Source organism: Perissodus microlepis, chromosome 18 (genome assembly GCF_051167445.1).
Source record: "Perissodus microlepis isolate ML-2025 ecotype Zambia chromosome 18, ASM5116744v1, whole genome shotgun sequence".
Taxonomy (NCBI): domain Eukaryota; kingdom Metazoa; phylum Chordata; class Actinopteri; order Cichliformes; family Cichlidae; genus Perissodus; species Perissodus microlepis.
The window spans coordinates 5,372,320-5,388,483 of NC_140478.1; the positions used below are offsets into that span (position 1 = coordinate 5,372,320).

General features: G+C 39.9%; 1 protein-coding gene across 5 annotated transcripts in view; it reads left to right on the plus strand.

Moving 5' to 3' along the window:
- The first annotated feature begins 104 nt into the window (after nucleotides 1-104).
- Nucleotides 105-16,164, plus strand: part of LOC146367080 (nucleoprotein TPR-like) — a 32,540-nt gene continuing 16,480 nt past the window's right edge. For all 5 annotated transcript variants that reach the window (XM_084912041.1, XM_084912045.1, XM_084912043.1 and 2 more), the window contains exons 1-23: nucleotides 105-362; nucleotides 932-1,036; nucleotides 1,745-1,809; nucleotides 3,194-3,284; nucleotides 3,389-3,492; nucleotides 4,050-4,214; nucleotides 4,383-4,475; nucleotides 5,552-5,632; nucleotides 5,732-5,819; nucleotides 6,036-6,173; nucleotides 6,287-6,381; nucleotides 6,808-7,005; nucleotides 7,096-7,203; nucleotides 8,051-8,274; nucleotides 11,078-11,241; nucleotides 11,337-11,461; nucleotides 11,549-11,697; nucleotides 12,031-12,193; nucleotides 13,139-13,273; nucleotides 14,986-15,126; nucleotides 15,298-15,502; nucleotides 15,584-15,780; nucleotides 15,871-16,011. In XM_084912041.1, coding sequence (XP_084768167.1) covers nucleotides 212-362; nucleotides 932-1,036; nucleotides 1,745-1,809; nucleotides 3,194-3,284; nucleotides 3,389-3,492; nucleotides 4,050-4,214; nucleotides 4,383-4,475; nucleotides 5,552-5,632; nucleotides 5,732-5,819; nucleotides 6,036-6,173; nucleotides 6,287-6,381; nucleotides 6,808-7,005; nucleotides 7,096-7,203; nucleotides 8,051-8,274; nucleotides 11,078-11,241; nucleotides 11,337-11,461; nucleotides 11,549-11,697; nucleotides 12,031-12,193; nucleotides 13,139-13,273; nucleotides 14,986-15,126; nucleotides 15,298-15,502; nucleotides 15,584-15,780; nucleotides 15,871-16,011 — 3,126 coding nt within the window. In that variant the 5' untranslated portion in view covers nucleotides 105-211. The remainder of the gene's footprint in view (nucleotides 363-931; nucleotides 1,037-1,744; nucleotides 1,810-3,193; nucleotides 3,285-3,388; nucleotides 3,493-4,049; nucleotides 4,215-4,382; nucleotides 4,476-5,551; nucleotides 5,633-5,731; nucleotides 5,820-6,035; nucleotides 6,174-6,286; nucleotides 6,382-6,807; nucleotides 7,006-7,095; nucleotides 7,204-8,050; nucleotides 8,275-11,077; nucleotides 11,242-11,336; nucleotides 11,462-11,548; nucleotides 11,698-12,030; nucleotides 12,194-13,138; nucleotides 13,274-14,985; nucleotides 15,127-15,297; nucleotides 15,503-15,583; nucleotides 15,781-15,870; nucleotides 16,012-16,164) is intronic.

The window sequence follows — 16,164 nt, forward strand, 5'->3', positions numbered from 1 at the left end:
TATATCGATTCATCGCATCTCAGCTTTAATAAGTAGTTTTCATTTACCTCGTCTAACTTCATTACCTTATTTTGAAAGTATGAAGCAAACTTCCTGCCTGTGTACGCGTCTAATTTGACATTTTTTAGTTGTTAGTTTGGTTGTAGACGGTGCACAGATTAAGATTATTTTACAAGAGTTTACCGTTATTCTTCGGGACGAGTAGGCAGCGATGGCGGTCGTCCTGCTTCAGGCTCTGGAGCGGACGGAGCTGAATAAGCTCCCGAAAGGCATCCAGAACAAGTTGGAGAAGTTTGTAACGGAGCTGCAGAATGCTAACGAGGCGCTCCAGACGCAACATGAGCGATTCAAAGCAGACAGCGGTGGGTACCTAGAACAAGTCCGTATTGGTTAGCTATTTGGCGTTTAACTTGCTTTTGTTGCTTGCTAGATTCCAGTATTCTAGTATTTAGAGTACTCACTCTGTTTGGGTATAAAACATGTTGTATGTGTTTCACTACCCTTACTCCTGCACGCTAACGTTAGCTGCGCTATCAAGCTAAGGCTAATTTTGGCGGAAGGGAGATGTGTCCAGTTGTTGCAGTTATTTTATTATTAAGCAGTGATGTGTAGTGTGTTGAAATAAAAACAGTTCCCAAATTATTGAAAAACATCTTGTACCAGCCTGTGTTTTTATGTTGTCGCCATTAACCAAATGCACACAATGTTACTGTAAATTCGAATAGAGTTTGGCACTAACTTTTATCAGTACTGAAAAGGGGATTTTGTCAAATTATAAGTTAATATATATGTAAATATTATGTAGAGATATATATAAAATATAAATAAATAATAATCAGCATTGCAGATCTCTGTGTTTGTGACCAGACAAGTACTAAAGTGTATATTTCTTGTGTACACCTGTGTTCCTGTTGACTGTTGCCCCTTATAGAGCAACAGTACTTTGACATGGAGAAGAGATTGGCGGAGAGTCAGGAACAGATCTTGTCTGCTACCAAAGATCTGCAGACCCTCAAGGAGGAAAATAAAAAGCTCAGTAAGTCATCATATGCATATCAGCTGGTGTCTTTATTCTACATGTTGTCTATATCAGCACAGAACTTAATTGTACAGTCCACTTTGAAAAAAATTACATTGATGTTTAATGATGCACTGATTGTGGAATTCTGGGAAAACAGGATTATAAAAAAATGTAGGTTGAAATCAGATGCTGATATGTTATTCCGTTTGTTTAGTTTCTTTTTAAAATTTGTTTGTTGTTTCAGATCAAATAGATCTTTAGTAACTGAACAGTTTTAACAATATTTTGTTTTTATTCACTTACATTTCCCATTTTTCCTAGAAAAATATAAATAACCGAGGGGTGGCTTGAAACGTTTGCACAGTATTGTAAGGCTGATAACAAGTGATATTGGTTTTAGCCAATGCTGATATTCTGCTGTTATAGATGACCATCCTTGTTGATGTTCTATATTATAGGCCTAAACAAGGCCTATTTAGTTTATAACACTGGCTGAAATGTTTCTGCAAAGACACTCTGAGTTAGACATTTCAGAGGTTACAGCTGCTAATGGCACCTGATTTGGGTGTGAGGGTTATTAAAAGAAATCTAGTGTAATTCATTGTACTGTCATTTTATGCTTTACCAGAGACTGTTTTTAAATGAATCATGAGGTTTTAGTGTAGTCTAGCACTGTTTTTCTGGATCTCGTGATGCCATGGGTTGTAATGTTTCTCTCTTCAGATGAAGAGTTGAGCGCTCTAAAGGGAATAGAAGGAGAGAGCACCGAAGATAAACCATCGCAACAGGTAAACATGCCCATAAGGGCTTTATATTGACATAACTTAAAAGCTATGTTGATACAATTATGCTTCATTTATCGGTGCTACACCTAGCTAAATCTTTGAACATGGTTAGTGTTTACTGCCATGTTGTGCGAGTACATAGCATGATATCACTGGGTGGGTTGGTTGGTTGCTGCTAGTAGACAATGATTGTTAATCTGTTACTGATAAATTGATAAACTGCAGTGAAAAAATAGCCAGAAAAACACAGGAGGAATCGATGGTACAGAACAGGCCAATCACAGTAGTCATGGGCTGTGCTGACTTGACGTATAGTTACATTTCTAGGGAGGTGAGGTCTGAGGGATTTCCCACTGAAGCATATATCCTAGAATTTTATCCTGTAGTGGACTCACCAAAAATATAAACTCTATTCTAAAATCAACATCTTTAAGCTTGGTAATGGTAGCATCATAGTCTTTTGAGATTATTTAACAGAAAAAAGGATTATTGTACTTGTAAATATACATTGATTAGTGTGTAATTACATCTTCTAACTAATTACTGCATTCTCATAAACTCAGAAGTGATCTATTAAAAACGCATAGGAGCAGGCACTAGTTATTAGGAGCTACCATGTGTGCCCCTCCATCTTGGATATAGTACTCACGATGGACACTGTTGCTCTGAGTTTTATGTATGCGCTAGAGACTGGTCTGGAGAAGAGAACTGTGGTGTCTGATATGGAGGCAAATTATAATTCCTTTTCTGCATTTTCAGACTAAACAGTTTATTCTTACATTGTGTGAGAGTTTTGTCTCCAAGTGTCAGAGTCCAGCAATGTTAGAGCCTCTTCAAATAAAGCTTCACTAAAACTGGCTAAGAGTAGCTAGCACGTGTAAAAACAGCAGCGCTTACCAGGATATTCTCAACAACTCACGTCAGTATCACTGTCATTGGTCACAAGTGAGCTTTCCTGACTTACTGGCTTGTATCGGATTCCTTTCACAATTTTTGCATACTCCTCCAGAGTGAAGAGTCTGTACTAATTCTGCCAAGAAGAGTGGTGAAATATCCATCCAGAGTTATACCAGAAGCTCTTGTTGATGGCTACCAAAATTGTCTGTTTGAGGTGCATCTTGCTAAGAGACATTTAACCAAGTATTAGTGAGGGTGTACGCATGTGTTTGAGTCTGTATGTTTTTGACCCTGTGTGAATTAGTGAAAAATCATTACCTCAGCTAATAAAAAAGAGACCTTTTACTCATCATTAACACAGATTAACACAGAAATTCCTTTAGAAGTCTGCTGGAGATACCGGATAATTGTTACACATTTCAATTTTCTACACACTCTTAGTGTAGTAGTATAATTCAAGTACTGTTTGTGCACGTATGTATGGATACAGCAAACCAAGACCAAGTATGAGATTGAGGCAGAGAAGAGAGAGCTGGAGCGGTTGCTAGAGAAGAGAACACAGGAGGTGGAGAACGTCTCTGGTAAGTTCACTACAAAAGCTATACACCTCGATAAATTGTGCATGTTTGGTTCAGTGGAAACCTGTTAACGCTTCTTTTTGTGGTCTGTGGATTTGTCTTTGCAGAGGATGTGAAACGTCTTAATGAGAAACTGACAGACTCAAACAAAGTGAAGATGGAGCTGCAGTTAAAACTGGACGAGATACAGTCGTCTGCAGCATCTGTACAGGTGCGCTACACACACACCAACAGGTTCACCTTATGTTAAACACACCAAATAAACTACACAATAAGCAGGTAAGAAGCATAATATTACACACAAACAGATGCTTTGCTTTAATCTCTGTTTCAGATGTTTGCTTAAACTGCAGTCTGCCAAGAACAGCAGCTGCACTTGCAAGACGGGCTTGGGGTCGTCTTGCAAGGGCTTGAGGCTAAAATGACTGATCACAATAATCATTATTTTTGACTTAATCAAGAAGGCCTGCAGTCCTGCAGAGAAAGTGCTTACTGGCACTGAGTTCTACTTGTGGAAGCCAGACAAGGGACAGCCTTTTAGAAGACAGTGACCTTTTAGTTGGACAGTCTTAAAGGGATAGAAAATGAAACTGTTTCTTTCAGACAAGGTGTGTTGAGGCCTGTTCAGGTTGAACAAAGATTGTGAATTATTTATTTTTGAGCTTATAGTAAAAGCCATAATTGGTCCCCCTTTAAAATGCCATTTTTTTCCTCTGGAAATCTTTTGTGGCGTGAAGAGAGAAGTGTTACTGGAAATGTATCTTACAGCACCGGGAGAAACGCATGGAGCAGGAGAAGGAGCTGCTTGAGAAGAAGATCGAGTGGTTGACTGCAGAGCTAAAGACCAAAACTGAGGAACTGCTGAACACCAACAGAGAGAAAGGCGAAGAGATCCTGGAGCTGCAGAGCAGTCTGAAGAGCAGCGAGCAGAAGGTAAGATTGATACAGTACTGTATTTGCATTCAGTACTGTATAAACTGAATGTAAATTCCCTGTTGGTTTTAATCTCCTTTATTATCAGTAGTTGTGGAATATGTAGGGTTAATTAGCTATTCTAGCCACAGCGCTAACGTCTTTATTAACAATATTTCCTTTCCACAGGTGGCTGTACTGGAAAGTCAACTCACTGTTCTGAAGGAAACCGGTGAAAGTCAGAATAAAAGAGCTGAAGACCTCAACAACAAACTGAAACAGGTAACACAGAAACACTTGTGTAGGGCTGCAGCATTTGATTATTTTAGTAATTGGTAAAGAAATACTTTTGACTTATTAATGAGCAATAATAAATATTCAAAAGAGAAAAAAATAAAGGTCTTTCAAAATGAACTGTTCATTGTTTTCCATTTTAGAAACTGCATTGTTTTTGTTTTGTCCGTCATCTGTTTCATTTGTCCAAAAAAACACCAAAAAATTCCTTTGTTTTTATGCGTCATATTCAATTTTAGTTTTTAGAGAAAACATTTTCTTAAATGCAAAAATGTATAAATGCTATCAAGTAGAGTCAAAGTCAAATAAAATAAGATAAATATGTGATAAGCCATAAAAATGTCATCTTTACTCTGTCTTCTTGGAAAGCTTTATGAGTTTTTGAACATGTTTCTGCATGTGTGAGGAGCTACAAAGTTTGCTTTTATTTATGTCTGAGTTTGTTGATCAGGTGCTTTGATAAAGGACTCCCACCAGCTTTTTCCCAGTAAAGGTTTTAACGCTGATCACAGGAACAGCACTGCTGTTTTGGATGCTAGAAACATATTTTCTTTCACTCAACATCTCAGTAATGGCTCCGCCTCTTTGCTCTTCACTGTGTGTAAACAGACTCCCTCCACGTTAAACTGTGCCAGCGTCACTGTCTCTGTAGTGTGTTATCAGTTTTTTTTCAGACTTTTCATTTCACGCGCTGCTCATAAATACATTTCTATTGGAGCTGTGATTTTAGTGGCAAATTTTATGAAGCGCCTTGAGGCGACTTTTGTTGTGATTTGGCGCTATATAAATAAAATTGAATTGAAAATGAGGGTGAAACCCTCTTGTTTGTGTTTCCATGGTGACAGTGGTGAGCTACAGAGCTGTGTCAAAGCGCTTAAACCCTAATTAGTTGCCTTCGAAACTTTGCTCCAGGATTTATTGAAAGATCTCTTCAAGTATGTTTAATGGTTTTATTGATCAAACAATTGATCAGCATTTTTTTTAATCTGCCAATTTAATTAATGGTACAGTGATTGCATACACATATTTTATGCATTGCATTTATTTTCTAAATGTATTTCCAGGTCAAAGATGAGAAGAGCGCCATGGAAGAGAAGTACCGCAACGAACTCAATGCTCATGTCAAGTTGTCTTCACTCTATAAGGTGAAAAGTCACTAAGATAGTTGTTGCTTAAATAACTAAGACCTTCTGTCACACTGTAGTGCCATGTTCTTCTAAGAGTCATTCTTTTCCTCCCTGTAGGGGGCAGCAACAGACATGGAGACAAAGACCCAAGAACTGAGCAGAGCTGTTGAAGAACTCAGCAAGCTGGTGAAAGAAACACTTGAAGGTACAAATCCATGTTTTTAGTTTTGTTTCTGCACACCTGGTCATTAAATAAAAGTCTGAATATTAGTTTATAATGCAAACAAAAACTAGTGCCATCATCAACCCCAAAGCCTTTGTAGTAAATGTGTATTCTTAATATATTTAACCTGCTCTGTACCTTTCCATATTCAAAGTGTTACTGATGACCTCTGTGTGGTTGATTTTGCTCTCTTTGCAGCCAATAAGGCTCTAGAAAAGAAGGTGTCAGAGGGTGAGGAGCTAAAGACTCGTCTTGAAGAAGAGCTTAAAGAGAAGATCAAGAAAATGGAGAAGGAGTTGGAAAATGCTACAGTGAAGGCTGCAGGCAAACACTGCTGTAAGAACACACACACACGTCTTACCTGTGCTTATCAAACTGAAGTCTGCTTTTACGAGACTGTCTCTGGAAACCCATAACAGCTTTATTTACATGTGCATGTTGTGTTCCAGGCATGCCTTCTATGACTGAAGAACAGTTGGATGCCATGTGCCCTTCAGCAGCCTCTATTGCAGCGATTGTTAAACCTGGCATGAAGTTCTTTGATGTGAGTTCACAGGATTTTACCAAGGTGTCAGTGAGAATTAGACACTACGTCTGAATCCAATAAAACACCTTTGGGGTGTGGTAGAAGGGCTATTTGGTATTATGAATATCCAGAAAGGGTGCCATAAACCACATCATCATGGAGCAGATTTTCAAAGGAGTGTTTTGAACAAAATTTTAGGCCATTAGAGAGCATTGTATTGCTTTGCTATGTTATGTCAAAAAAAAGGGAGGGCTTAACCAAGGATAACCATTCATTTGTTTATTGTGGTTGTTACTTGAGACACACTGATATATTGCAAGTTTCTAGATATTTTCAAGTGTGCTGTAAATCGTCCTTCCAGTAGTGTATCTGTACTACTGTAGTGTAGACAGCAGTGTAGACTTTTGTGGTTAAGAATTCTTCCTTTGCTGTCTCTGTGTTTAGCTGTATAATGCGTATGCTGAGTGTCAGACACAGCTTCAGCTGGAGAAGCAAGAGACGAGGAGAGTGAGCCGTGTGCTGGATGAGATTGTTCAGGAGGTCGAATCCAAAGCTCCTGTCCTGAAACAACAGAGGGAGGAGTACGAGAGCATGCAGAGATCCATGGCCTCCCTGTGCAACAAACTGGAGCAAGCTCGAACAGTAAAGCAGCTGTTTTATAAACCCGATTGATTCACTTTTTGATTTGTTTGGTTACATAAAACTTACATATTGTTCATTTTTTGCCATTAGGAAATCTACAGTTTGCAAAAAGAGAAAGAGGAGGTAAAGCAGCACTGTGATACCCTGGAGAGAGAGAAACTGAGGATTGAAAGACTCTTGGAGGATACATCTGCTCAGGTATGCTAAGGCTACGTTCACACTGCAGGTCTTAATGCTCAATTCCGATTTTTTGATCAAATACGATTTATTTTTTTTGTCTGGTTGTTCACATTACAAATAAAATGTGACAGCAAACGCGCTCTAGTGTGACCGGTTCACGGCCCTCAAAGCAGCCTGCATGTGCAAGAGAAGACGTCACACACAACATGCTCTGTTTACGGAAGAAAAAATGGCGGCTACAGAGCTAGTAGGTGTTGTTGCAGCAGTCTATCAATTTCTGCACAGTCGTAACCGACAGAATTTTGACAAATTAATTAGAGAAAGAAGGACACTGAGAAAAAAGAGAGCTGTAACAATGGCTTTGTTTGCAGCAGTGGCTGCTACCTCCGTGCAGAGGTATATATGGACATGGAGTCAGAACCAGGAGTGGTGGGATTGGGATGTGAGAGGCTGTCTTCTCCAGCGCTGAAATTGCCGTCTGTCTTGTGTCAGTGACGTAAAAGACGGATTTAATGCAACATGACCATTCAAACAGCAGTTGCTTTCTAAAATATCAGATATGTATCGGATTCAGTACCACATACGAAAGTGACCCACATTGGATTTGAAAATATCGGATTTGTGCCGTTCAAACTGTCATACCATGATCGGATATGGGTCGCATAGGGTCAGAAAAGTCGGATTTGATGCACTTTTGCCTGCAGTGTGAACGTAGCCTAAGATATTCAGAGCAATACACGAAAGAAATTCATTCATTAGTGCTGTTATATCCGATTAGGTTTAATGCCCATCATGTGAGTAGGGAAATAATAAATTATTAATGTCAAACACAGAGTAGAGCTTGCACTGATTCATTTCTCTTCAGGTGTGTGGTCTTCTGGTGGAGTTGGAGGAAGCCAGGGGCAACCACGTGACCAAGGATGACGGCGGCTCTGCTGACATTTCTAGGACTTCAGAGGTGATCAGGCCTCACCAGCTGTCTTTCCGCAGTGTGGAGGAGCTCCAGAGGCACAACCAAAGCCTTCTGGGAAGGCTGAGGGAGCTGGAGGAGGAGAAGGACAAACAGCAGAGCCAAGTAACATCAGCACGGTAAATGTGATGGGGCTATTATATTTAGCCCTGCTACTTATTTTTATAATTGGTGTACAATTGTGTCCACAATGCAGTAACACAAATGTCTTAACACTGAACTTTCAGTAACTAGTAGATAGGGCTGCACGATTTTGCATAAAATGAGAGTCACGATTTTTTTGCTTAGAATTGAGATCACGATTCTCTCACGATTTTCTTTTCAAGTATAAATATTTATTGCACTTATTAACTGCACATCAACTTCGTAACAGTTGAGACTGAACATAAAAACATTAAATAAACATAAAAACAAATGTCTCACATTTTGTCGTTGCCGCAAAACGTTGTACTGCTTGAAATTCCGTCTCCACCGTTGCTCGACACTGCGTGTATAGAGCAGGTAGTGCAACATTTTTAAAATAGTTGCGGGACGGCACTGTGTAGCGTTTGTCTAGGATGTTGATCATTTTCCTAAATCCCTCGTTTTGCACAGTGTTGATGGGAGCCATATCTTTGGTCAGGTGATAAGTGATAGCCTCCGTAATTTCTTTGTGCCTGCGGGAGGTCGACGGGTATGGGGAAGCGCTGTATAACGTTCCCGTTATTAATGTTTGGGTGGTTGACGGGGACAGATTTTCTTCTGTCACTTTCTTGGCCTTTACAGCTTCGTCATATTGCACTTTATGGTGACGTTTGAGGTGGTTATACAGATTTGTAGTGTTACCTTGCGGTGCTGCTACTATGGCAAAACACAGCTTGCAAATGATATTTTTTTTGACTCTCATCGTCTTCTTTGAAGGCAAAAAACTTCCACACGGAGGAATGAGAACCTTTCCTTGGAAGTAATTTTACAGTGGGGTTGTCATTCTCACTGCCATCAGGAAACGTTTCCTCTGCGCTCATTGTGTTTTCTCCCCTCGGGCAGTTTCACGCAGTGTTGCCAACTCCTCAGTAAGGAAAATCGCTATTGGTTGTCCTAAAAGTCGCTAGAAGTCGCTAAATGACGTCATCGCCTAATTTGCATAATTGGTCATGCTAATCTAATTGTAACCTATGTTGTTGGAGAGAGAAATAACATCGTGGAAGAGACATAAAGTGAGTAAAAAACGTCCTAAATGCATTTAGTTTATTTAGAACTACAAATTAAATTTCTTTTAGCAATTATTGTTTTTTTAATGTCACAATTCTAACCCTGCTCCTTTACCCGGGCTTGGACCGGCAAAAGTGACCCGAAATAGGCACTCTGGTGGAGTTACTTTGTGTGTGTGTGTGTTAAGTAGTTTTAAACCTTGTGATCCACAAAACAGCATAAGAGTAAAAGAAGAACTGACTGCGTTACAGCACCCGCTGCTTGTTGAGAGTAAAAGCGATACGCGCTTTCACGTCTTTTTTTAGCGAAGTTGGCAACACTGGTTTCACATGCTCTCCATTGTTTTTTCCCTGCCAGATGGATTCTGTATCACGTGGTATAAGGCTCCGCCCTTGTCATTTGTTGAGCAGGAAGCGTGAGCGCTTGTTTTCATGCAGATTATGTCCCGGATCAAAATGCGGTACAATCGTCATCTTTTTTTTTTTTTTTTTTTTTTAAATCGTTGTCATTTGGAAATGAGATTGCACATAAGTATGAATCGAGATCACGATTTTCTAACAATTAATCGTGCAGCCCTACTAGTAGACGTGATTTTAATTGGATGTACAGAAGCAAATCAATCTAACCATTGGGAGTTTTGTGTCTACACGCCACTGAGATGACAAAAGATTGGACTGTAATGTCCGGTGTGGTAGTCACAGTAGGACTAGTCAGCATTTGTTTTTAGGTAATTTGATCAAAGATTGATTAAGGAATCTTAAAAGATGCGTTAGAGCAGCGATCCCCAACCTTCGGGCCTCGGACCGGTACCGGTCCGTGAGTCGTTTGGTACCGGGCCGCGAGAGTTGAAGCTCAGGTATGAAATGTATGGTTTTCAGGGTTTTTATCGGTTTTCAGCGTTATTTTGTTATTGTTTTTATTGTTAACTTGGTTTTCCTGGGTCTTTTCATGTGTGTTATGAATAAATCTTCTTTTTTTGGTACCGGTACTAGTTTTATTTTGTTGTATTTATCCACGACACCTTAAAGGCCGGTCCGTGAAAATATTGTCGGGCATAAACCGGTCCGCGGCGCAAAAAAGGTTGGGGACCGCTGCATTAGAGGCTTGCTGCCACTCTGTGGGTGAGTGATTGAAGTGATTGCAATTGAATTCAGCATTATTATTTATTTGTTATTATTAATGCTAAAACACATTCTGCAATAGCATGGCTAAACTGGTGAGCATGTAGTCCAGACTCATTCCATGAAAATATTTTTTGACACTTTTTAGGCAATGAACTACTGAGCTGCTGAAAATTTTAAACATTGTTTTGTTTTCTAAACTGCAAATTTCCAAGTTCCTAAGAGTGTACTCTTTTTAAAACTTCAAAATGAGCTCAAATATTTAAAAAAAAAAAAGTGAACAGTGTCTCAGACTCAACCTTTTAAATCTTGCATTTGCACTATTTTAATTAAATATGGGGTTTAATTCATTTGCAAATTATCAAATTGAATTATAGCTATTTTACCTGTCATGGAACGGGGATTCTAAATACTTTATTGTAGTATTTTTAACAATATTGCAAATTAATAACATTTTGGCTAATAATGGTACATTATTTATCTTGGTATTCACATTACTGTTTTCAACCAGTTAATTATGAAGTCAACTGATATCTTTATTTATCGTAGTTAATCAGGGAAAATATCTGTCTATTTTAAAGATGAAGTATGTGCCCTTGGTTTCTTGTAGGATATCAGAGTTGGAGTCCAGTGTGGATCGACTTCATAAGGAGGTGGAGCAACTGAGAGAGCAGAGGAACCAGCAGAAACAGTTGGCAGACTCAAATGCAAGGCAGAGAGACATGTACAAGGCTTTGCTGACACAGAGCACTGGCTTCAGTCTGCCCCCTCAAGGTGACAAAAAAATACTAAGACCTGTATGTAGCATCTTTGTTGGTGAATACACACACAGTCAAGCTTTTATTTATTTATTTTGTTTGCAACTTCAGGTCAAGACTCTTCTCCCCAACCTGCACACGGCCGCTCTTCAATACCAGCTACTCGCTCTACTCCTCAGAGAGCTGCTGCTGCAGAGTCGGCACAGAATGCTCAGACAAAAGCAGCTTTAAAACAGGTACACACGAGCACATCTCTATATGAAAGTGAATGTTGAGTTAGGAATCGAATTCTTGAAGCTCTTCTGATGTGCGTCTGTTCCCAGCTCAATGACGCCTTCGCGCTGTATAAGAAGGAGAAGGCAGAGAACGACAGGATACTGAATGAAACCAATGATCGGCTGCAAAGACAGCTGACAGAACTCCGCTCCAGCCATGCCAAGCTGACTTCTCAGCTGGAGTTCAGCAACAAGCGGTGGGTTTAGGACATAAAACAATAATGTGACAGTTTATGCTTTTTTTACCCCTCGCCTGTAAACGGCTGAAGGAGTATTGTCGTTAAATGCAGTGACTCAGTTTTCAAATTGATACAATAGTTGCATCTATTAAAAATCTTGTACGAGTTTGAATGTCAGTGACCTCAAGGTCAGAAGAAATTTTTCTCAATCTTGTGAATGCAATAACTTAAAAACAAAGTGATGTAGCATTGATACCATTGGTGTGTCTACCAGGAGGCTTAGGGGTAGTACTGGGAGTTGCCAGGATTTATTTTTAAAGGCTGAGATCTGTGTGTGTTTCTAAATACCAGATACGAAATACTCCAGGAGGCTGTATCAGCATACCGCCGAGAGATCGTTATCCTTCAGGAGAGGAACCAAAAGATGTCTGCAACAGCCCAGCGACACGAGCACATTATCCACACAATGAGCCAGGACCTGAGACAGGCTAATGAAAAAATTGCTCTGGAAGAGGTGAGCAAGACAAGCAGTGGGGATCAGGACGGCTAGAAAGATAAAGGGACTTATGGAGAACATTAAACATTAAAACCAATATTTTCCTAAGATAATATTAACATAGTAGCTTAATTTAGGCACATATGGGTTTTTTTTGTACTTGTAATAACTTAATTTACAGCTGGGCCACTTGACCACTGCAAGGAGTTTTATTTATAACTTATTTTGCTAGACTAATGGGTCTGTCTGCTTTTTAACCTAAAAGACCGGTTGACAGATTTTTGTGTTGTAAAATTTCCGCGCCTTCTTTTCTCTCTTTGCAATGGAAATGGCCCAAAAGTACATCTGCCTCTCTGTACATTAGGTTTCAGCAGTCTGAGTTGATCAAAACAAGAGAGGATTTTCAATACTCCAGAGTTCTTTCTGGTTTGGTCTATTAAACACCTGTGATATGTCTGAGAAGTTTATATTAACTCACCTTGGAAGTACATTAAATGTCACTATGAATGATTGGGAAGAAAGGTTATAGTAGACTGTATCAATGTGTGTTTTAGGCTTCAATTCCACATTTACTTCAAACATCTTTTAGCACTGGCGGATTCGCAGTTTAATGGCTGAGCCACACATGACACCTACATGTTAAAAATAAAACCAGACTGCCCCATAAAGGCATAACCAGTTAGCAATTTATGTTCACGTAGCTTTTGCAGTTGCTTCATAAACATAAACGGAATAAAAAGGGAAATGAATGTGCTCCCTAGTAAGTTAAAATTCTAATCATGTGTACTTTTGGGTCTGAACGAGACAAAACAAAAATAATCTTTCTTGGTGAGAGCAAGAACAAAATATTACATATATGATCCTCTGAATTTGGATCAAGTTCATGGTCATGGTCATATTTGTTGTTTCATGGGCACTTTTGTCACCTTTGTCATTTTATCAGTAACCTGCCTCTGTCTGTAGGTGCGTGTGGAGAACCTGACTAAAGAGAGAGACATGTTGAGACAAGCAGAGAGTCGACTCAGTCGAGAGAAGGAAGCCATGCTGGCTGAACAACGTAACCAAAACTTGTTGCTCACCAACCTCAAGACCATACAGGTACCATATTACAGCAGCAGGGTTTGGAGACATGATGCTTTTGGTAATTTCTATATGTATGAGGTAGGGCAGGGCAATATGGACAAAAATATTTATCACGATATATATTGGAAAATTTGCGATAACGATATAACTGATATCGATATAATTCCACAACTTTATTAGTGTAAAAAAAAAAAAAACCATCAATTTATTTTCACTCAGCTGTTTTTTATGTGCATTAAAGCTATATAAAAATGTAACGGTGCAAATGCAAATTCCTTGCTGATAGTTTAACCAAAAGGCATTTTCAGTGGAAATGGGCTGACATATCCTGAGCATAACCATGTATAATATCCACCAAAGTTAAAAAGAGGTGCTTTGCAACATTAAACTGCAGTGTGCCAAATAAATAAGTCAAGTCCGTATTTTTTGGACCGTAAGGTGCACGGGATTATAAGGCACATTAAGCGAAACAAATCAGTCAGATAAGTCTAACTTTACTCAACTCATTCTTCTTGCTTCCTCCACTTCTGTACCATTGACTCATTAATGCTGAATTCTCTGTTCCCATGTTCTACTGCGCGATTGATAGCCTTGAGTTTAAAATGTGCTTCATACGCATGTCTCTTAACAGGTGCCATTTTGGGGTCCTTATACACACACACAATACGGTAATATTATGTTGAAACGAAATACGTATTACTCCGCTAGGCTCCTGACTACGGTAGCTGTAATGCTCTGACAATCCATCAAGTTGCGTAGCTTCGTAGCTTACCAAAGTCATACTAAGACATTTTTTGACAGATTTTAGAGCATAAAATGAGTTCGAGGTCAGTAAGCACAACCAGAATTCATACATAAGGTGCACCAGATTTTAAGGTGCACTGTTCATTTTTGAGAAAATTAAAGGCTTTTAAGAGTGCCTTATTATAATAATAATTATAATAATAATAATAATGGATTGCATTTATATAGCGCTTTTTGAGACCCTCAAAGCGCTTTACAATTCCACTATTCATTCACTCTCACATTCACACACTGGTGGAGGCAGCTATAGTTGCAGCCACAGCTGCCCTGGGGCAGACTGACAGAAGCGAGGCTGCCATATCGCGCCATCGGCCCCTCTGGCCATCACCAGTAGGCGGTAGGTGAAGTGTCTTGCCCAAGGACACAATGACTAAGACAAACAGAGCTGGGGATCAAACCGGCAACCTTCTGGTTACAAGATGAGCTTCCCAACCCCCTGAACCACGGTCGCCCCATTATAGTGCAGAAAATACGGTAATAACGACGGTCCACTTGCATGTTCTACAAAAAATGTGCTTTGGTGGGTATCTGACGGACAAAAACCAAACCAGTTCCACATCACTGAAGTTGCAGGTTTTCAAAAACAATTCTTGTTCGTCTGTTTCATTTAACAATCCACTTTTGCCCTTCTTGTTTTCCGTCGCCGCCATGCTTTTTCTGCCATGTGCGTATGAAAACAAAGGCACCACGCATGCGCATTTCTATCACGATATGTCATTTTCTTATCATTGCCTAACATTATAAAGTATAAAGTGAAGTATAATATGGCCCAGCTGTAGTATGAGGTGTATGTAAATATACCAAAGCTTTAGACTACTCTGAACACCTGTTTTGGTAGTCATCTCTTTCTCCTTCAGTATCGGTATAAAGCATGTCTAAAGTTTAAAAGTGTTAAATTCACTTTCTTGGGATGTCATGTCCAGTTGACAATGGAGCGTGCAGAAACAGAGACACGCCAGCATCTGAACAACAAGATAGAACAACTGGAGTCAGAACTGGCTTCGATGAAGACCAGACTAGAACAGGAAGTGGCACAGAGACATGCCCTCGGGCGTACTATGGACGTATGTATAATATTTGTGTTTATTTCTTTCATTGTAAACGTTGTTGGAGAGCGCATGGCTCGAGTAGACTGATAGACTCTGTGTGTGTGTGTGTGTGTGTGTGTGTGTGTGTGTGTGTGTGTTATAAGAGTTTCATTCCTTGTTCCTTTGTAACCTCCATTTGCTCTACAGGCTCAGTTGTTAGAAGCTAAGAAGCAGCTGGAGACCCAAAACACACTGCAGCAGAAGACCAGGGAGCTGCTGCGTAGCTCTGAACAGCAGGTGGCAGCACTGAAAGCCCAGCTGGCCTCTGCTACCTCCTCTGAGGCTACCACCACCTCCACCACCACCACCACGCCAGTTACCAGGGCCGCAGGCCTCCGAGCACCGTTGAGAGGTAAGTTATTATGGCCGTACAAAGGGTTAATGTACCTGTATACTCACGTCAGCTGTAAAACAATAGTAATATCTCCCACAGTGCGCTCTCCAGTCCCAGCAGCCTCCCAGCTACCCAGCCAATCAGAGCAGGAGCTCTCAGAGGTGAAAGGTCTCCTGCACAGTGTTGAGGAGAAAAAGAGTGAATTAGAGGAGCAGCTGAAGAGTGCTAATGCCTCCGTAGAGCAGTATAGATCCGTGGTGCTGACTCTGGAAGACAGTCTAGAGAAAGAGAAGGAGGTACCGCTCCTAAATACTACTAAATACTGTACTTCCTTGCTCTGTGCACCTTTTAACATACTGTCATACTGACCTTTCTTCATGCTTTAGCTACGTTCTCCTCTGGAGGTTCGTCTGAAAGAGTCGGAAGAGGTGCAGAAGCAGCTGGAGAAGAAGATTTTAGAGTTGGAGAAAATGAAGCAGCAAGAGCAAGAGGAAAGAAGAAAGGCTGTGGGTGCAGTGGAGAAACAAGTGAGTTATAATTTAACATGTGTTCTGATACAATCACACGTTTACTTAGTGTTGTGGTCATAAGTTTGCATATATACACTTATCAGGGATAAATGTTATAGTAATTTAGACTTTTACTGATCTCTTAGAATAGAGTGGAACAATTGAACAGCA